Source organism: Echeneis naucrates, chromosome 19 (genome assembly GCF_900963305.1).
Source record: "Echeneis naucrates chromosome 19, fEcheNa1.1, whole genome shotgun sequence".
NCBI lineage: Eukaryota > Metazoa > Chordata > Actinopteri > Carangiformes > Echeneidae > Echeneis > Echeneis naucrates.
In genome coordinates, this window is record NC_042529.1 from 16,852,687 (window position 1) to 16,875,435 (window position 22,749).

The 22,749-nt window shown below is 39.5% G+C and overlaps 1 protein-coding gene across 1 annotated transcript in view; it reads right to left on the minus strand.

Annotated features, from left to right (window-relative positions):
* The window catches only part of cacna1g (calcium channel, voltage-dependent, T type, alpha 1G subunit), a 230,136-nt gene that overhangs the window by 35,200 nt on the left and 172,187 nt on the right, over positions 1-22,749 (minus strand). Inside the window, exons 24-28 of the mRNA XM_029527030.1 lie at positions 21,714-21,898; positions 13,773-13,899; positions 13,160-13,291; positions 12,886-12,975; positions 12,457-12,670 (exon numbers count right to left, since the gene is read on the minus strand). Of these exons, the coding sequence (XP_029382890.1) occupies positions 12,457-12,670; positions 12,886-12,975; positions 13,160-13,291; positions 13,773-13,899; positions 21,714-21,898 (748 nt within the window). The remainder of the gene's footprint in view (positions 1-12,456; positions 12,671-12,885; positions 12,976-13,159; positions 13,292-13,772; positions 13,900-21,713; positions 21,899-22,749) is intronic.

Here is a 22,749-nt window from a genome sequence, read left to right on the forward strand (position 1 = left end):
TAGCTGTTATGGCATCTATCTGGCATAGTCATGAATTTGTGCATGCACATGACATCATAAATGTAATTAAGGCATCCTTTGTCGGAACAGTTGCTACTGAAGAACAAATATGTTTCGTTGACTAAGTAGAAGCTACATACAGTAGACACTCAGCTTTTGTTATTATGTGAGAGATCTAAAACCCTTTATAAAAAATGACAAAAGAAAACAGATGCAAAAATATATAAAGAATTCCCTACGAATGCCTACCCTCACCTCATCTTTGTGTATAATACTCTAAGACACCTCAAACTCAAATGAGCTAGGGGTGTCTGCTGCCACCATCATCTTATTGGAGGGCCACATCAGTGTTTAACCTTCCTCTAATGTTGTCACACCATGTTGAGTTTATTTGTGTTTCGACTTGTGACCTATTTTAGTTTGAAAAGTAACTCTCCTCTTGTTCCAGGTCACTTGCCCTTCCTCATGTATTCCGGTGTAATTGTCACCACCTGTTCCCTTTCCCTGTGTATGTGAATATATAGTCTGCGTCTCCCCTCGTCCTGTGCCAGAGTGTCTTGTTTGTATGTGCACCCCAGCCCTTTGCCTCAAGACCTTGTACCCCGCCACAGCCACGTCTGTTCGAGCCCTTTGTTTGCTGATTGCTTCTCTTCTTCATGAGTGATCTTTTGTTCTTGCATTTTTGAGGCCTGTTTGTGTTTTTCCTCTGGTCGGAGCAATTTCTTGTTTGTTTCTTCCCCTCTCGATTGGAGTAGTCTTAAGTTCTTGTTTGTTTCCCTTTTTTTTCCTCCTGTTTGGAGTGATTTCAAGTTCTTGTTTTAGGCCTCCGTGGTTTTTGAGTGATTTTGAGTTTTGACAATAAAGTCGGCATCTGCTGTTCACCGATTTGAGTCCTGTTTTGAGTCCGGGCCTGACAGTACATTCTGGCCAGTATGGACTCAGCAGAGAGCGATCAGATCGCCACAGCACTGGCGGGAGGAGGAGTTCCAGACCACCATGGCCTCTCAACTGGGTCATCTCACCGCACCTGAAACCCCAGCAGCCACCTCCGCTGCTCACATCCACATGGGAGCTGGAGTCAAGTCAGCCTCTCCACAGTGTTATAGGGGAGAACTAGGACAATGTGTTGTCACGCCATCCGCTGCCGCACCTTGGCTGCAGCACCTTGGCTGCAGACAGTGGCTGAAACACCAGGGCTTTATATGATGTTTTTCTTTAGGGACGAGCTACACCCATTCAAGAGCTTCTAGCACCATTGAATCTGCCACTGGATCTAAACTCCCTTGTAACCCTCACCATCTAAACAGATGACCGAGTTCGCAAGATCCGTCATCAGGGGAGGAGCGTGTCGGCAGCAACAGCAGAGGAAGCCCAGCAGTCCTGAGAATCGGATGGGCGGCTTTCCCCGTTACACTTCACCTGACCATCATCCCTAACTTTCCTCGGGAGGAGACCCATGGAACTAGGCAGGGCTCAAGTGACACAGGAGGAGCGCTGGTGCCAACAGCTGGAGGGCCGGTGTTTTTACAGTGGGGGAGAAGGGTCACCTCATTGCCTCCTGTCCAGCCAAGAGATCCAAGAGGGGGGTCAAATCACTCCTTCCAGCTCTCCTCAACGTAGTCTCATGCAGGCTCAGGTAATGCACCACACCTCCACCATGGACCTAGAAGCTCTCCTAGACTAGAGGGGTGATGAGAGCCTCATGGATTTGGGACTCGCTACTAAACTTGGACTTAGAGCTGAACAGTTGGCTGCACCTATCAGGCTCAGTGCCCTTAATGGTAGTAAGCTCTTCACCATCACACACACACCACAGAGCCTCTAGAAATACAAATCAATAACCATAAGGAACAGTTAAGCTTTCATTAATACACATCCCCTGCTTATGCACAGATTCTTGGACATTCATGGCTGCATTATCACAATCTCCAGATTTATTAGAAAGGCATTATAAATTATACAATTCTCTGGTGAAAATTATGATCTTTGTGTTGTTAGGGTTGGAGGGTTGCAACAATGAGAAGATTTACTGTAAGCCAATCTCTGGATCATATCTTTGCTGACAATGAGGCAGAGGACACAGCACCATAGCGATACAGATGAGCAGGTTTCTGAGGAGGAAGATGTCACAACGGAAACGCGGTGCGAGTGCGTTGCAGGGTGAGGACCCAATCGTAGGAGCCAGAAACCAGGTAGGTGACGAAAAAAGACTTTAATCTGAGCTAAATCTACAACATAAAGTGAACAAGAAAACATGGACAAAACGACAGGGCATGGGCAAAACAACAAGGAGTGAGCGACAAGGATCCGACAAGGACTAGACTGAAAACAGGACTTAAATACAGTGCTAGACAAGACACAGGTGATCCACATTAGGGCAGGGAAGGCAATCAACATGGCACACAACCAGGAAGTAAAGTAACAGGGAACACGAAGGAATCAGGACTACAAAATAAAACAGGAAGTTACAAGGACAGGACAGAATTAACTCAAAACCTGACAGAAGACAATGTGGAGTTGCTCTCGCTGCTCCTGCTCCTACTGATATATTCAAATCCAAAAGTGGCAACATTATTTGGAACTCAGCACCTCCTAACATACATGGCAGGGCAGCTTCTGCAAAAGCTATCAAAATGAAACCTGGGATCCTGCATTTATCTGCATACAATGTATTTGTGTCGTGGCTCCACATTCACCAAAGGTGGAATTCAACCAAAAAAATCAAGCAGAGATTGTTTATTGAAGAGCTAGGACGTTTTTTTTGTCAAGGCACACATTGACCAAAGGGGACGCGTGCCCCGAGACCCAGCCATTGCAGCCTTGGTTAGACAGCTGGAGAGCCCACCAAGCACTCCGTCCATGCCCACAAAAACACGAAGAGCATCAGTGCCAGCCTCCTCCTCAACCAGTGTTGCCTCAACATCAACAACATCCAAAGCCACAACCCCAGTGAGAACACCTGATTCAAAGAGAAAGAGGTTGGGCAGAGCTAACATGTTGTGCCTCACCTGCAAAAAATAACTTCAGGTGCAAAGAACACACTGAAAGTGTCACGTTTTGCCATGCATGTATACAACACACACAGATACCCATGCATGTTCTTGCACAGAAAGACCTTTTATGGCACTAGAACTTGATTTCTCTTAGTTTTATTACTTGCTCTGTTTTGCATTTTGTATTTGTATTAAAGTCCAATAAAAACAGACTTGTTTTTTTACTTTTTCTTGAAGTAAATATATAAGGATCAAAATCAATCCATAACCCCATAGATGTTACTATCATAATATTATTTATTTATTTATTTTTTGAACATTTAAGAGATGTGTTCTAATACCAGTAATACTCAGTAATAGTCAGGTAGATATAATTTTTTATTTATTTATTTATTTATTTTATTTATATAATTCTTTAACAATTTTTTTATACTGAAAACGAGGGGTATGGTGTCAAAAGAAAGCCCCAAGGGGCCACAGCAAAATTATTAAAACCAATCTTTCCATGGGTAAGCAAACCTAACAAGGTAACCAAGAGGTAAGAAATGAACTGCATGATAATAATGGTTTTTGGTGTATTTTATGGCTGATATAAGACATGGGTCAAGACTGACCTGTTAACATACGATATAGGAAGGTTAAGTAAAACTTAATAGGAAAGATATTTCTGAAAGTAGTAGTAGTAGTTTTTTTATTTTAAACACAGTTTATTTTAAATACTGTATGTGCGCATCATTCACTTTTCGCTTAGATTTTGGAAGTGACATCCTTTCCATTTTCTTATTCTTCATCCCCTTCTTATTTTCTGTGTCATCTGCTCTGGAACTCCTCACTACACTTCAGTTTAAATTATTTTGCATTCACAAAACAAATTTGTGTTTCATCCATCCATCCATCTTCTTCTGCTTTTCAATTTCTGGGTCGTGTGGGGGGGGCTGGAGTCAATCCCAGCCGATGTTCCGAATGCAGGGTACACCCTGGACAGGACGCTAGTCCATCACACTAAATTCGTGTTTTGAAATATTTTTTACTAATTTAAATTTCATATGAAGTGAATTGTACAATTAATAATTGTAGGGATAATACAAAAAATTTAAAAATAACCTCAAGGAGCAATTTACCATTTTAATTTAAATGAATTTACTTTGACTGTGTGGGAGTGGCAGCACGGCGGCGTAGTGATTAGCGCTGTCGCCCCACAATAAGAAGCTTGTGGGTTTGGTTCCTGGCCTTGGTCCTGGGTCCTTTCTGTGCGGAGTTTGCATGTTCCCCCCGTGTCTGCGTGGGTTTTCTCCCACCATCCAAAGGCATGCATGTATAGGTTCTAAATTGACTGCAGGTGTGAATGCGAGTGTTTGTCTCTGTATGTCCTTGAGTGTTGGCCCTGCGATGGACTGGTGATCTAGGGTGTACCCTGCCCCTCGCCTGATGTGAGCTGGGATTGGCTCCAGCAGATGGAGTGTGTGGGAGTGTAAAGATGAGGTTCGCCTGGATATGTTGGGTATGGTGCTGGGTCCGGGTCTTTTAACGGTTATAAAGTGAGGATGTCTAGAACAGACTGAAGTGGAAAATGTGTTGTGCTGGCTCCTCTGATGAAAAGATGGTGTCATAATGAATCTCCATGGACACAGGTGTTGCTCCTTTTCAGCACTGCAATGACTGCTTTTTTTCCTGGATCTCAGATAAATATGTTTGAAGGCTTTTTGGGTGTAGTATTTCCATCTGATATTTAAGATAGATGATTGGGATATTGGGATATTAAGTGTGACTTGATATGCATGAGGGTAATGGATGAAATGGAGGCATGAAAATTTTAATCCTGTAGGGTGAAAAAGGAAAAGAACAGGGCATGAGCTGCAAAAGCAGCAATACAGCATTTTAAAGGTAAAACCGTGAATGGATATAAGTAAAATGTTACCAAAAAATTTGAACTTATGCTTATACTTCTGAAACAGCAGCTTGTTTGGCTGCAGTGGCTTCTTTTATGCCCTTGTCCTTCATGTTGAATGGTTCAGTGGTACACCTTGAGACTCAGTGTCTGCCAGGAAAAATGTGTCAAGTACCAGTGTCAAGAACTGGATATCTAATTCTGAAAACAAGTAAATACTGAGTATAACATAAGAATGTCAACATAAACAGATAATGTAAAACAAGAAAAAATTTCAGTTGAATTTTAAGATGCTCCACTTGTATAAATGTTTTGATAAAAAGAGAAACAAATAAAAAAATAAAAAAAAAAGTTAAGTGAGTCAAACCTACAAAAACAGAGGTTTTGCAGAGCTATTGGAAGACTCCAGAAGGAAAAAAGCAAAGAAAAAATTAAAACATATAATTCAAAATGACTGGGCATGATAACACATGATACAATCATATGCACTCTTTGGCACAAACACACACACCCAGACAAACAAACAGATTATTCTGGTTCACATGGTAGACTAACATACCTCTTTCTGAGTCATACTGGAGCAGGATAGGTTAATTGAAATGGAGGACTGAATGGTGAAGGTAAGCGTTTGGGTGGCATGAGTGGAGGAAAAGGTACCAGGAAGAATGGTGTAACAAGGTGTACAGTGATACAGTGTTCATGATCCTTATTCCATACAAAATCTGATGATTTTCTTTTGACCCTGATTTTTCCAAATGAGTAAGAGCAAAAAGGACACAACGCACTGCTCAGCAATTACACTGTCTTCTGAGTATTTTCAAAGGCAACTTCAGAAACAGAACACATATTTTTAGTTATTTGTGTCCTGACAGAGCAACTGAAATTTCTGACAAATACTGATTTCCAATAATATTGCTAGTTAACCTGAAAATTGTTGCAGAAAGGGTTAGGAACATAATCAACAACAAGGACGATAAAGTTTACAAGGAGAAATTACTATATTGACAATTTTAATTAATATCTTAAGAAAATTTACAACTGGACTTGGTTATATATCTGTGAAGAAGTTGCACATTTCACCCAAGCGGTTTCATCAGTTGGTACCCTTCTTACTGGACTACTTGTCTACACTTACTAGACTGCTGAGTCTTATCTTTAGACAGCAATGTACATATTTTGGACAGGGAAGACAGATGGTTTTAAAGTAGGGTGAAGGAATCCTTCTATGTAGAACTAAAGAACCATTCCTGAACAGAGGAGGAGGTCTGCAACACCACCTCTCTTCAACTCACATTGCCGTCCTTTTTTTCTCTACTCAGGAGACTCAAAAGCTTCGCCTCCAAATTGACTAACGACTCCAATGACTCTCATGGCAAGTGAATGGAGCACTAACAAAGTACGAAACCAGCACTTCCAAGACAGTTGTTTCAAAAGATCAGGTAATGAAGCAAATAAAATGTATTCTTTTAGCACCAAATCATAACATTGAGTTATGAATTGCATTAGGGCAGTTATATCAAGGCACTCATATATATTAGGTTTAGACCAAACTCTTTATTAGGGATGAGCGAGTACACCACTATCCATATCTGTAGCTGTCCTAATTTTTTCATATGACTGTATGTCACCTTCGGTCATTCAGTTGGATCATTTCTCTATGAAAATGAAGGAAAGCAGAAGGGATAATGAGAGAGACCCACAGATGTGAGTTTTTCATTGTACCATTTTTTCTTCGGTACAGCTAGCGTGTTAAAATAATCATCTGACATGTTGAAATAAGGTTTTAAGTGAACTACTGTGTATTTAAAATTGTGCTGCAAATGGATGTCCCATCCAGTGGGCGTGGCTTTTGGAGTAGGACACATTGCGCTCTTTTAACTGTAGGTTTTGTCATAAAGGAGGTCTTTAAGCCCAACCCTGAAAACTGAGCGAGAGTCCGCCTCTGAGCTTTGCAATATTGCATCAGTGAAAGACGACTGTCCAAGAAACCTTTATATGTACTGCATGTCTGTTCTTAAAAATACCACTCTGCCCAGTAACAAAAGCTTAAGCTGCAGCACCCAGTTTTATGAAGTGGCACGAGGAACACTATGTCTGCTTGTCTTCTCTATGCCACTGTCTTCTTATGATTTTGGTAAATAAGTTACTGCATTCATTATGAAAGTTTCCAACATGAAACATTCATATGGGGCAGCTTTTCTATTAGAACTTTTCAGTCACACTAAGTAATTGCTGTACTTCCATTCACAGGAGTCAAAGTGATTATTAATATTGCTACTTCTATTTGAAATAAATTAGTTACATTACTCGTATTAGTTTTGATTTTCTGTCTCTGCTATTGTCACCCATTTTACAAATAGTTTTTCATCCATGGTTCCAAACTGATGGATGAACTAATATATTTGCTGTTTCCAGAGGGTAAATGAGCTAAATTTTGCGGTTTACCAGATAATGTGAAATCAATAAATCATGTGCTTGAGTCTCAATCTGGTGTGACTGTTTGAGAGATTTGATTTGCCTACTTCTGCCGCGTAAATGAAATCCCAGAGGTCTTTCCAAATCACATCACTAAATGACCCTGTTGCCTTCCTCTTCCTCTTAAAATACAGTGGCAATATGAATCTTGAATTTGAGTCAGCTTACACCAAGATACGGCTATTACCACAAAATGTTGTATCACTGAGTGTGTGTTACTGATAAGTCAGGCAATTTGCATTTACCCAAGTTTATGTTTTTGGATGTCTCTGTATGCTTTCTGAAGTGGGATATCTGATGAGATGGTTCTCTTTTCCCAGTCTTGTTGTTGACTGCTACCCATGTACTGATAACAAAGATTAACACCATTACAGCAGAGGGTGATGAGAAGTTATGAACTGGAAGAAAGAAACTGTCACATTGTCTTCATGAGCTATTGCTGATTGTGTGCATCTTCCAATAAACCTAGCTTGCAACTCTGATCAAGCTGCACAAACATGTAGTCTCAACCCAACCGGTCGAGGCAGATGGCCGCCCCCCCTGAGCCTGGTTCTGCTCGAGGTTTCTGCCTCTTAAAGGAAGTTTTTCCTTGCCACTGTTGCCAAGTGCTTGCTCATCGGGGGATCTGTTGGGTCTCTTTAAATAAATTTATAAAGAGTTTGGTCTAGACCTGCTCTATATGTAAAGTGCCTTGATGTAGATTTATTATGATTTGGTGCTATACAAATAAATCTGATTTGATTTGCTTTAGTATAAGGTACAAATTGCAAGAAAGTAACCACACAGACATACATGAAACAAACATTCAAGTACAGTAAGTTCATGGAATTCATGGAATGCACCCCTGTTTAACACACAACTAGTTGTGTTTGTGCAAGCATACAAGCATATTCACACATTATCTACCTAAACTATCTTTTTAGGGGAGACACAGATTTGAAGCCTGAGCTGTGAAGCTTGCAGCCAGAAAAAACAGATAGCATGAAATACTTTGCTGAACAAGCTTTGTTGTTGTTATGTACTGTCAAAACCTTTGCATATTTTGGAGGTGGGGGTTTTGTATTTAGCTTTTAAGTCTGCATAGAACCAAAAAGATAATAACTGATAATATTGACTGAATTTCTTTGTTTCAGTGTATTTTAAAGGAAATCACTAGCCTATGATAGAGGATGTTATTCAAGGTTTATAGCAACAGAAAGAAACTGTTCATCCACAATGACAGCTCTTGTAGGAATACTGAAGTGGTTTACAGTATCAGTAATGAGATTAAATTATATAAGAAATAAGAAAGAAAAGAGGGGTAAAGAGATCTAGATCATGTTAGTCAAGCGTAAGGGAGAGAGAGAGCCATCAGTTATCAGAGCTTGAAGCTTATTATTACAGCTTTCGCCCTCATTCTTAATGGTAATTGTAAAAGTATGTTCAGAAAGTTAGAGATTAACCTTTTTGGTACATCTTTCTTTTCCCAGTGCATTTTTTTTCTTAAAAATAAAACTGGTTTGGACAATTTGGGTTTTTCAACTTATCTCATTCCAGCATCACGAAATTTCCCTGCCAAACCAACTAAGAGCTTTAGTTTTCCTGTGGTGGTGATGTATTGTAACCCTGTGGACAGTGGATCAATTGCAGGCAGTGTGGAGGAACTGTGACAAAACCGCAACTGAGAAAACAGGATGCCAAGAAGACTGAGTGCTAATGAGAGAGAGGCACGGGGCGGTTAATATGACGGGGCCCTGCCTCCCATGATTATTGAACTTAAGACGCGGTGGTAGTGCCATTTAAAGGGACACAAAAAATTATGGAATTGCTGTACCTTTCAGTGTGCCTTCAGAGAGGGCCCAACTCACCCCTGGAACCAATAAATCTAGAGGAATGAGACCATATTAGTTAGTCATGAAGTAATAATAGATGAGGGTCAGAAATGAGAGAGAGACAAAAGAGAAAGAAAAAGGGAAAGAGGGGTGGAGTAAGGCCAGAAGGAAGCAATGAAAGATCAAGCTGGTTTATGTTTCTATGTTTTTGCCTTTCCAGTGATTCTGAGTCCATTCCTTTGGATTACCACCTTCAGTTATAAAATTGATTGAAATTGAAAATCACAAAGCCTTTGGCTCTCAATTCAAGTTTCATAAATTTAAGCAGATATGATCAATCATCTTAGAAACTGTATTCTATCAAGTTACACTTCAATAGCACAGTTCAGAAAAAAAAAATGTTTCTTGTCCAGGAAGGAAAAAAGTAACGTGCAAATTACCATTGAAATATTGAGTTATTCCAGGGGGAAAAAAAGAAGTATATGTATATAGATTGTAGACACGAGGACGGGGTACACCCTGCAAAGGTTGCCAGTCCGTTGCAGGGCCAACATATAGAAACAGACAGAAACGAACAACCACTCACACTCACACCTGTGGGAATTTTAGAGTCACCAATTAATTTAAACATCTATGTCTGTTCTGATGGCTGCGTGACAGAGCAGGTGACGTCACCATATCCAGCCACTAGTGGCGCTCATGTGCTCACCATGTAGAGTGCCACTGTTTTTGTGAGAGAGAGGAAGAGACGAACTACTGTGAGACGTGTGTATGGCCGGTGTGTCAACCGATTTGGTTCCCCCAAGGTTCATGTTCCCCTTTACGCTGATTTACTGCTGAGTCATGCGTAGTTGCTATGCTACCGTACGTACCGAAACGCAGCTGGGTGTACGGAAAGCTAAATGGGACAAACCAATGTGTAGGCTACTGATATGTTATGTATTATATTAAAACAAAAAATTGAGAATGCATTTGTTAGACCATTCATTGTCAATCTCTGTGTAAATGGATGCCAACTAGCCCAGCTGTGCGAGAGTAGCCTTCGTTAACTAAACCTCAAGCGCGTATCCTGGCCACCCAAATTTATCAACGTTGAGCCCTTGGGAAACTGGGTTGGGAATTACGTTACACTCTAGGTTAGTTCCAAGTAAATGCATGATTTATAAGAAAGTCAAGAAAGTATTTTTTTCCTGAAAGCCTACACATGATCTGTTATCTCTTGCACGACATGCCCATAAAATAGGCTATAGGTCTACACAATTATCATTGTGAAGATCAACAAGTTAAACTGTTACATTGACACAATAACAATTCAGCAAAAAAGAATGGTATTTATTTACTCACAAAAATTATTAAAACAAATCAACAGGCGTGAAGTCAGAGCGAAGAAATTGCAAATTTGCAATTATCTCTTTTCCATTAAAAACATTGACTGGCGATACCGAACGAAGATGATCAAACCAACAGGGAAATCTCGTTTTCGCTGCAATCTCACGCAAATTGTCGATCATTTTGTACCACTTTCCGTAAAACCAGTTGTTCTGGGTTGGTCCTGTGGGCGTTGTCAGTTAACATGGCAAATCGATTGACACACCGGCAGCAGAAGTTCTGTTTGCTACTTTGTATTGGTTGATCTGCCGTTTGTGGTTCAGTGTGCGTCCCGAGAAACATAAGTCATGTACACTTGTCATTGTTATATTTTATCTGTTACATGTCTTTTGGTTGAGATTATATCTGGTGCTACGGTGACTATTTCTAGCAGTGTTAGCTGTTACCTCTGAAGTTTTGAATGGTCTTTTATGTTATTTATGCCACTGTTGCCAACAGTTTTTCTCTGTTGCGAGTTAAATATGTGAGATATATATTATATCATGGATATTTCTTCTATATATGATATATGCATATCATACATACATTTTTTGCTAGTGATAATTATGATTATATTATTATTATTATTTTGGCTTGTGTGCTAAGGCTAAACATATTGTGAGCTGTTTTACCGATGGCTGCTTTATTTTGGTTTATTTCAGGACCACACATCTTAATCACACAAACCGACCACATCTGTGTACCCTGTTTGAATTGGACTAAGTCACTAAAAAGGAAGGACTGTCTCCTGTCTCTTCATTTTTCACCTAAATCTTGGGGGAACTTCTAGATTTCTGGAGTGCGTTCTAACAGACGCGCACTTCGCGATAACAAATCTGAGAGGCTAGTGTGCTAACTTTGAGCCTCCTTCACAATATCTTTGGACGGCGGGATGAAACTGGATCACCAGGAGGAAACCCATGCAGGGAAGAATATTTAAACTCCACACAGAAAGACCCCAGGGCCAGAACCCCGCAACCTTCTTATTGTGGGCGAACTGTACTAGCCACTATGCCGCCGTTTTATTTCAGAGAAAATTTAGTTAATTATCAAGTCTTTGTTCATGTCCACTTGTACATATGTAAAAAAGAAAGTGCCTTTGGAATTGGTGATTCAAATATTCTAAGTACATGTCAAATATATAAATAATGCCAGCTGGCACTTGTTTTGTTTTGTTTTGGTTTTCTTTTTGTGTAGGGGAGGCAGTGTAAAGGTTCAAGACAAGCAACTTGTCATGTACGCTATCGAGTTGGAGGGAACCCAGGGGCAGGCAGGAAATTTAGTATTGTGTCAAATCTTTTCAGTGGGAAAACAAAGGGGGGACATGTAATCATTTTAGGTCATTAGGTTGACCCCTTCCACTGAAGCTGAACTAAACCACATGCAGAAGAGGGAAAGGGAGCCGAGTTATCTCATCTTTGATCAAGGCAATAAAATGCTCAACAAATCCCCCTTCCTCAAGCCCTGTTTAAATACAATCCACGTCTGTCAACATCACTGGGCACTATCCAAAAGGACATCCCAGGCATGATATTTATGGTTGACTAGGCAAAGTTAAGGAGGTGCTTAAGGAAGAGGGTCACATTCATCATCATTAGCTGTTCTAGCACTGCAAACTTACTAATTGTGGAAGCCATTCTTTGCCTGCAACCTGATCAGTTACCTGAAACTTAGCTAGCAACTAGCTTCCACAATTTGCAGCACAATATGCAGAGCAAATGTAGGTGACCGCTATGATAAGAAACTAAAGCAAAAAATAAGGGCAAGAGGAAGTTCTAATGTACAATAGTGACCAATGTTGGTACTAGTTCACTAGTTACATTGATCCAGATTATGCAAAATTAAACCAATAAGTAAAAGGGAAATAACAGCTCAGGCTCAACTCAAGCAGGACTCAGAAAGATGTGGAAAGACTACCGACCAGCCAGCTCCTTCTCCTTACTCCGTCTCTTTTTCTCCTTGCGTTTCAGTCTCTTCGCCTCTCTGCGCTTTGCCTCCTCTGCCTCCTGGTGGCGCCGGCATTTGTGGAAATTCTCCACCACAACACCCACAAACATGTTGAGCACGAAGAAGGCCACAATCAGCAAGAAAGAGATGAAGTAAAGCAGCATCCATGGATTGTAGTTCAATTCTGGCTGAAACATACACAGAAACAGAAAATGTGGAAGACACTTTCACTTTTTATAGAAACTTGAAAATGACTGCTAATGGAAAATAGAATGTGAATAATGTTGTATTTCATATATAGAATATTTTTGAGTGGATCAACCCAATGCTTATATAGCAGTGATCGGAACATGTACCTAGTTTTATTTTATCTCCTTGTACATGTGCTTAAGTATTCACTTACCTGTTTGTCAACTCCTACAGCATCTAGTCCGCTATACATGATGTCCACCCAGCCATCTTTTGATGCCAGAACAAACAGAGACATCAAGGCCTGAATCAGAGAAAAAGGATGAATGAGTGAATTATTTAATATTAAATGACAACAAAGGTTAACAACCTTACAATAACTTCTCAACCTGTATATCAGACAATTTATTTTGTTTTATCAATTTAATGATTTAAAAAAAAAAAAGTTAAAAGCCTTAAGATAAGTCTTAAAGTCTCTGATATCATACCTGTCCTAGGTTGTCAAAGTTGTATTTGTGTCTGACCCATTTATAGTTGGCTTGCAAACAGTCAGACTTGTTCGTAATGTTCTTTATATGATGTTCTACTCCTTGACAAAAGAAGAACTTCCCCTTGAAGAGCTGGGGAAAGAGCATGTAAATATAAGGTTTTTATTTTAAAATGAACTTCAAAATGAACTTCTGCACTTTCAATGTATGTCAGGTACTCATCGCACTGATAATAAAGTTGACTTTGGCCTCAAAGAATATTTAAAGAGTAAATAGGATAGTACAAGGGGGCAAACATACCAAATACATTCATTGTATCGTCACATATATTTGTCAGTCTGATTAATATTGTATAGATTTGTCTTTCAGCCATTAACCATGAAACATCCCTTGTGACTAGATAATCATATGGATTATGAGTAGTTTGAGCCCATCGAAACATGATTTCTGTACTAAGGTTACTGTACACATTCAAATCACTACAAATCTTGTAATAATTTTCAGGCGATGGATATGGACATGATGGCTAAATGTGGGACTGTAGGTCCAACATTGTAAGACAAGACTTTTTGTTTTGTCATTATTTTAATTTGGTGTACTGTCTTTCTCTCACCTGTACTCCCAGTATGCCGAAGATAATGAAGAAGGCACAGCAGATGACCACAATGTTGCCAATGGGCTTAAGTGATGACATTAAAGTCTCCACCACCAACTTCAGTCCTGGGGCTCTGCTGATCACACTGAAATACAGGATATACCCAAACAAACACAATTTTCCTTACATTCTGTGCTAAATTTATTTGTCCCTGTATCAGGAGTGACATATATGTGCCATGTATGTCAAATATATTATCATCACATAAGTAGGTCATCTCATAGTCTTGAACCCTAACCCCAATCCTATACACACACATATATATATATATATATATATATATATATAGAGTGAGAGAGAGATGATATGTTATTAATTTATTTCTTGAATCAGAAATCAGAAATCCCTTGAAGACAAGATATTAAATGTTCTCATAAACTGATAGGGCCTCCTTGTTTGGCTGGATTATGTTATACTATATATTATTTTACTAATGAGTTTATACAAAAGCCAAATGTAGCAGAAAACAAATAAAGATGAGTAAATTATGAAATAATACTTTAGCAGTGCAGCTGAATGTTGACTTACAATTTGGCAAGCAACAAGCCACTGCTGCCATTTGGACATGTTGTAACAGCTTATACATGATTTAAAAGTGTCAATAGTATACAATGTACAATGTACAGTATACATTCATAATGATGCGGGTGTGTCCGGACATTAGGTTTGCTCTTTGTAAAGATTTGTTTTTGAGACTTTATGTCTTTATTTTGATACACTAATAGGCATAGAGGCTGACAGGAAACAGGGAGAGAGAGGGGAATTACCAGCAGCATAGGTCCCTGGCTGGATTCAAACCAGGGATTCTTTGATTACATGGCATTGCTCTAAACCATTTGACCAGCAGTGCTCCATGTATTCATTTGATTACATGATTGATGAAGCTGAGCTGGATATAACTGGAGATATGCAATAAAGGCTTGTTGCATCCATTTTGTGATTGAATATGACATTTTCATTCTCTAAATCTGTATTCAACAAAATAAACTTGATCAACTGTTTTTATGAACAGTGAAAAGACAGATATTGACTGTGAAAAGAAAAAAGCAACTGGCTTCAGCATAAACATTTTGAGAAAAAAGAAAAAGAAGTGAAGTGCTTTTTGCGAGAAATGACCCCTAAAACACTGTTCTTCCATATGAAAACTTCAAGCAAACCAATTTCCATCATATTCTCCTGTTGAGCTCCACTCACTGATAAATATGTTAAAGTGACAAAGCTAATTAAAGAGGAGAGCAAAGCAGAACAGAAGAAATCAGCCTAACCCTACTCAGGAAAGACAACAAGAAGTACAGCAGTAAATTGTAGGCATGTTTCCAGAGTACAAACACTGTAACTCTAAGAGCTCAACATAGGGAATAGAGGGAGGAGAGGATCGTTGGTGAGGTGAAGTTTGGGACTTTTTAGCTAACTGCCAAAGTGTGCATGTATTTGTGCGTGTTAAGTCTGTCAAATACACATGTGGAACCCTCACACTTGGGCAATGTAATGCAACTCTCTAACCTTCCTCTAGTGTTAGGGTCAGCACTGACCCGTTTTAGGTTTCACGCATATAAATACTATATAAATTTATAAGTTTATTGGATCAAGACTTTTTCAGGAACTTCTATAAAAAAAAAAAAAAATACAATCAAAAAAATAAATTTTACAACATTTTAAAATGTTGTGGTGAAAATCATGACCTTTGTGATGTTAGGGTCAGTTCCAACCCAATTATGAGATTATAAAGCAATAATAAATGCCAAAACTGAAATCATAAACACACTATCAGAAAACAGCCCACTGCCAGTGAGACCACCAATGAGAAAGAGGTGTCAGCTCTGCCCAACTAATAAGTAACTAATAAGGAAAGAAAGGCTTGTTGTTGTAACACGTTTTTTGAACATTTAAGAGATGTGTTCTACCCCTCAGTAATACTCAGGTAACATAACAGCCTTTTATTTATTTATACAATTCTCTTGAGTTTCATGTGACAATTTCTTGTAGTGAAATGAGGGGTATGCTGTAAAAAGAGAGGCCCAGGGGGCCACAACAAAAATATTAAAACCAATCTTTTCAATAAGCCTAGCAAGGTAACCAAAGGTAAGAAACAAATTGTCAGCAGGGCAGTGCTACATCTGTGCACATAATTATGTTTCAGTATATCGCCATGTTTAGGACAAAAACTGTAAGGCTCAATATTTTATGTAGCTGTGTTTAAAACCATATAAAAATGTCACAAACGCACATAAAGACACACACAAACAAATATATATGTAACACAAGCGCTAATTAATTGTTTTTGGTACTGCAAGTAAAGCATTTTTTTTAGTGATGAGAGCATGGGGGATATCCCCCAGGAGCCTGTTTTAATGTAATGGCCACATTGTTTCAGGAAAAAAACATTTCCACAGATGCAGTTTTGCACACAACGCCCCTGGGTCCTTATTGTGCATTTGGATCTTTAAGCTATAAGATGATGTTTTGAGGAAAAATACCTTTCTACAAACCACAAGCTCCCACATCTTTCTTCCTCCACATATTTCTTCCTCCTTCCACCTTCTACCACTCTATTCTCTTGAGTGGTAGATGGTGAATCCCATTTCTCCTTGTGTGACAATTTTCCTTAAAATAGAGACATCAATACTTTACAAAATATTTTACATTTGTTCAGTTTTCTTCTGTAATTGTAACATTTGCTGACAAAAGAAAAACCCCTCCACATGGTTCAGCCTGATGATGTCAGCCATGACATCACTCTCATAAAACCCAGGAATGGCTGAGCAGCCCCCTCCCAAACACTCCTGCATGCTGGGTCTGAACAAAAGGAGCAACCAAAAGAGAAGTACAGACAAAGAAAAACAATTTAACAATTTATAATCTGCAAACAACAAAGATAACTCAACTAATGACTATGTGTATGTTTTAATTTACTCCTTTTCTTTGATATAAACTGTAACATAACCCAAACAAACCTAGGATTGTAAATGGTACAATGTTATGGCAGCAAAATGAAAATAATATGGCATACTGTGAACATATACGGACAAGTGGTGGGTATACAAAGCCTGCACCCTATTTGTCATACTCCCCCCTAATTAAGGCAGTCATTCCTCATAGGAATGACTGGAAGTCCTCTGCCACATTCTTGTGTCCTAGTCTGTACTGAATCCTGAAATTATATGGCTGTTGTGACAGATACCACCTTGTAATCCTCACATTGGAATCCTTCATTCGGTTCATCCACTGTAATGCATGGTGATCAGTCTCTGTTTTTAGACAGAGAGATTAAGGAGATGTATCTTTACCTTGACAATTTTCGACTGCCCTTCAGTCTTCTAAAGGAACCATCAACCAGGATGAGTATGGAGTTAAAATTGAGCCTCATTTCTGAGCCAAAGCAACCAATCATTCAACGCCCCAAGTTCTCTGATTGGTTGACTTTGTGGCACATTTGTAACACTGGGCACAAGTTGAGCGACGCAATGGGCAGAATGAGAGAGAGAGAGAGACAGTTTGAGCATACACGCTGCTGTGTGAGTGAAAGAAACTGAGATTTTTGGTTGCTCAACCTTAAGTTTTTATTCACTCAATTTTATTTTTTCCTCAAAATATTATTAGTGCGCTTGTACAATTTATTTTCCTGTACTCAAAATTTCCAATTACTCGCTCAGATGTGAGGGACAAATTTAACCCCATAGATGAGGGGGTATTCATGCTGTCACACAGCTGGGATTCTCTCCTCCAAAGACCATCGGGTGGCAGGGGCGTCACTGGCCTGGCAGATCTGTCAGATTACCAGGCCGGTCACACCTTTAGGGAAACACCAGCTGATAAAAACACATCATGACGCCAAGACTGGTTTACTGAGGACCTATTCTGAGTGCATGCTTGCTTATTACTACCATTGCATCCTGAACCTTTCTTTCCTCTAACAGCTGTGTTTAAGAGCTTGTGTTTCTTACCCATCCATCTATTAACTAGACTGCTTATCATTTATGGCTCACTCAGGGCTACTGTAGATGTGTTGTATATCTTATACAGGCAGCCAATCTATCAAAAGACTTGCATGTGGAGACAGATTCACAACTACAGACAGTTTAGCCACATGATGTGAGAACCAGTAAAGGTTTCTGAGATGTGTTGTGATTAAAAACCCAAACAGAGAATGTATACTTACAGCAAATTCTGTAAGTAAAAAAAATGCAAAAAAGAAACAAAGGAATCAGTTTGGCAGGGTGAAAATTAATATTTGATTTTTGGGCTCCTCTTGAGAACTGTGATAAGTATTTAAGAATAAGAGCATCCAACTGTAAACCAAATTAAGTATGTAGCGACACACACACACCAGTTTACGTTAAAAGGTTTAACACACATATAAATGTGTTGAATATTACATAAAGACACACCTTGTTTTCCCTGTCACTCTATAGTACAAACAAATATTTGGAGATAAGAGTAAAACAGTATGCAAATTGGTGATTTTCATGTTATTTCTGCTGAAATAAACATAACTGTACAACTGTGTACACACGAATGAAATGGACAATAATGGAAAATGAATAAACACATTCAAATATACAAACATCACACAAAAGTTTAATTTGTGCTCCACTTTCTTCAGCATGCTACTGTCAGAAGCTTCCCGTTATCTGTTTGCGTTCACATACAGAGATAAGCAGTATACCTATACTCACCTCCCACAAGGGTTTGCATGGTCACCATGTCTGTTTAACCTCATGTTAAAAAACGATTTTGCACACTGTTACAATATGCACATGATCTGTTTATCTGGTCAGCCACCTTGGAAGAATGCCATCGTGACTTGGTAAAGGTTCTACAAAGGTTGACTGAAGGTGGACACAAGGTCCAAAACAAAATTCAGTACTGTCAAACACAGGTGGAGTACCTCAGGAAAATCATCTCCCATGGCTCAGTTGCAATCTCACCATCACAATTAGAACATGTGAGCCAAGCTTCACGCCTTCAGACTGTTGGACAAATGATAAAACTTTTGGGAATGACAGGGTATAACTCTGAGCAGACAGAGGACTATGCAGAAAAAGTGGCTCCTCTTAGAGATATAATCAAACAGTCTGATAATGCCACAATGACAACTCCACTGAAATGGACAACTGACGCTATGATAGCATTTGAAACAGATACTAGCTACACCAGAGTACACTATACCTTTCTGTCTGTACATAGTGAACAGAAGTGATAAATATGTGGCTGCGGTGCTGATACAAGAAATGTGAGGGTCAGAAGAAACAACCTCTGGCCTATTACAGCACAGAATTGGACAATGTAGCACAAGGATGGCTTCTATGCTATCAGGGGCTAGCAGCCATCCATTACACGTCTGAAAAAGCATCAGTCACAAAAGCTGAACTGATCAATCAAGGACGATTTGTGGTAACTTGCGTTGTTTGCAGTACACTCCAATCCTAACATATCCAGATGTGACCATTAAGCAGTGTACACATCTAAACCCAGCAATGACCATCCCATTTGAGTTTGAAGGCGAACCCCATGAATGTGGGCAGAAACTATGAGATACACCAAGCTCAGGCCTGATTTAGAGTTATTTCCCATTTGAAATGCATCGATTTTGTAGATGGTTCACGCTATTGTGATTATGTGGAAAATCATGCAGGCTATGCAGTAGTAAGACAAAAGAAGGATGCTTGGGTGACAGAAAAAGCAAATAATTGTAAGCAGCTGTGTTCAGCTCAGCTAGCACAGTTAAAAGTGTTAAGCAAATATCTACACAGACTCTGCTTATGCTCATGGTGTTTGCTTTTTGTTTGGAGCAGTTTGGAAACAAAGAGGCTACAAGAGACCTGATGAGACCCCGGTGCAACATTGCAGCCAGATTAAATAATTACTTTCGGATATGATGCTGCCGACAAGACTAGCAATCATAAAATGTCAAGCTCACAGAAAAGGCAATGCAGATGTCATAAGAGGAAACAAATCTGCAGATGAGGCAGCCAAACTGAATGAGAAAGGACTGTGGAGGTCGCATGACGGCCTTCTGGTGGTGCCTGTGATGCTAGTAATCATTTTGATCGTCAAAGTGCACAGTGTAGACCACTGTGCTGGGGGGGTTGTTAAAGAAAATACATGCAAGCCATGGTAGACATAGTAGAGAAGGCACATTCAAACACCTAGCGATTGACTATGTTGAATGGAAAAAGATACATGTTAGTAGTCATTGACAGGTTCAGCAAATGGGTGGAAGCGACTCCATCAAAAGCTCTAGGAGCAGGAACTGTCATCACATTCCTAATCGGAGAAGTCATTCCACAATTTGTAACAGTAGCAAAGCATTTGTAGAAAAAGTTGCAAAAGGCATTTTGCAGCAGTTGAGGATTAAACAGAGATTAAGAGCCGTCTATCATCCACGAAGTCAATGAATGGTTGCAAGAATCAATGGTACCTTAAAAGCAAAGCTGAATAAGATATGTGCTTCTACTAAACTGAACTGGGTTGACGCTTTGCCAATAGCACTAATGACCTATCGCACCACAACTAAGAGGTCCTTATAAGGGGCCATCAGTTGAGCAATTGCAAGATGAAATAAAAGCATATATGAAACAACTGCTGTCCATAGATCTATATACCTGCAGGCAAAAGCCAGAGAGGTCAAACAGGACCAGGGTCTGGCCCGACCAGTGGTGCCAGATCAGGTGTATGTTAAAGTCTTCTGACGAAAGTAGCACAAGCCCAGATGTGAAGGACCTTACACAGTTGTAAAGGCAAAGCCAACAGCCGTCCAAGTGGAAAGAAACAAAACATGGCAAAAAAAAAAAGAAGTACCAAGAAACAAAAAACGCAGTACAACACTGACAGAGAACAATGAGAAAAATGAGGTTGCAGACTTGGTGCAAACTAGTGACAAGCACTCTCTTGTTGATGTCACTAGGCAATCTGAGACAGATGAAGCCAGTGCCAACCAGCCCCTGCCAGGTCCAAGAAGATCCAAGCGACTGCAGGGAACCTGAATGGTAAATGTACTGGCAAATGGACAAATGACTCACATGTGTCCAGCATTGCAAGGACTACTGGGGGATGCAAACTTATTCCCAATACCTGATTATTTGAACAATGCGGATGATTCTGAGGACAAATCAGAGCGAGGATGAGTTCTGAGTACAGTGAGAAAAGGGACACAGGTATTTAGGGAAATGTGTCAGAATGGAAAGGAGCCCGACAGCAGGGATATGGAAATTAAGACCAGTTGATGGACTCAGTGGACTGAATTGCACCACAATAAAAATAATTATGCACCTCTAAATCACCAATATCCTGTAACTAGCTGTATTTGATTGTTACTACTACTATTATATCCATGTGTACATACTTGCACCCACATAACCACAAATGGTTGCAGTCTTTCCCCACTGTGCTAGATCATCTTGTCAGCTATCTGTAAGTATTCCAGCGTCTATAGTCTCAGTGTGAATTCCCAGTGTTAACTGGCCAGTTTTGTTTCTTGCCCAGTCATTTTGTACTTCTGCCATGTAGTGTGGTTTTTCTGGTTTTTCATCTTTTGGACTGATTCAAACTACTTGAGAACTCTTCCTCCCTGTGTTCCTGACTCTGCATTTTGAGTCCAGCTCGTCTGTGCCTGAGACATATGTGAAAGGTAGACAGTCAAATCTACCTTGGTGTCTGTGTGACTGTATGTTGCATGAACATTCCTCACCTGTAGAAATAACTTTCTCCAGGTTTGTTTCCTTGTATAGAATTTTTGGTTGTTTTGTTTGTTTGTTTGTTTTTTAGTAACACACACACGGACACACAAGAATCCCTTTTGGGTTCAGCCTTGCTGCCAGAACATGACAGGGTTAAGGTTTAATTTAGTAATGTAATTATGATTTTTCCTTTTGGGAAAAAAGTGGGAGAGAAACTTACCGTAGAGGCCTGAGGGTTCTCAGCAGCCTCAAAACTCTGAGCATGCCCAGGATCTTGGTGCCCGAGTTGGATATGAGAGACACCAGGATGTCAATAACGGAAATCATTACTAACATCCCATCCAGAATGTTCCAGCTGCTCTTCAGATAGGCTTTGTCCCCAAAACACCAGCCCATAGCTACAATCTGAACAAAAACACAAACAAGGCACTTAAACATAACATGGTGTTGATGCTGTATATTATTAACATATACTAATTACACCTGTGGAGATTGCTGCATTTCAATTATTAGTATTTCAAAAGACATGCTTCCACTGGATACCAGCATGTTTGGTCACTCTGGAGTTTAATCTACAGTCTTTTACTCTCATTTTGCTATTTTTTGTTTTTCTAATAAACAACTGGATACTTGTGTGGAGAGAATTTACATAAGTCTGCCAAAAAAAGTGATGAGCTGATGAGCTTGATCAAAACCTGCAAAGCAGTCTTATGTGTATGCAAGCATCTCTGCAAACCATCATATTTTGGACATAAAGTCTTCTCCCCTCACATAGATGATAAGGAGTACTGTTTGCAAAAACAAACTCGCACAGAGAAAGTTTCTTCCCCCAGGATTTCACTCTGAACACTTTACAGTCAAAGCCCCCAAGTATCCGACAGTATAATGCACAATTCATGCAATTCAGGTCACAGGCACATAAGCACTTTTTGCACTATTCAGTCTGCACTGTTGAATCAATATTTAAAGTTTATGTTCTAATATTTTTTGCTCTCTCTCTCTGTTGTCGCTCTTATTTTATATTTCTACTTTTACCTTCTTGTGTATACGTTTCCTTTTTAAAATGCTTGTATTCTGTGAGCAAAGTGAACTGGAGTCAAAGTCCTTGTTTGTGTGCACAAATTTGGACATTAAAGATGATTCTGATTTTGATTACTGAAACCTGGCTGAATCCAAACATCTCAGACTTCTGTGTGGAACTACTTGGCTTTACTCTGATTTATTCAGACAGAGATGCACACAACTGGTTTTATTTG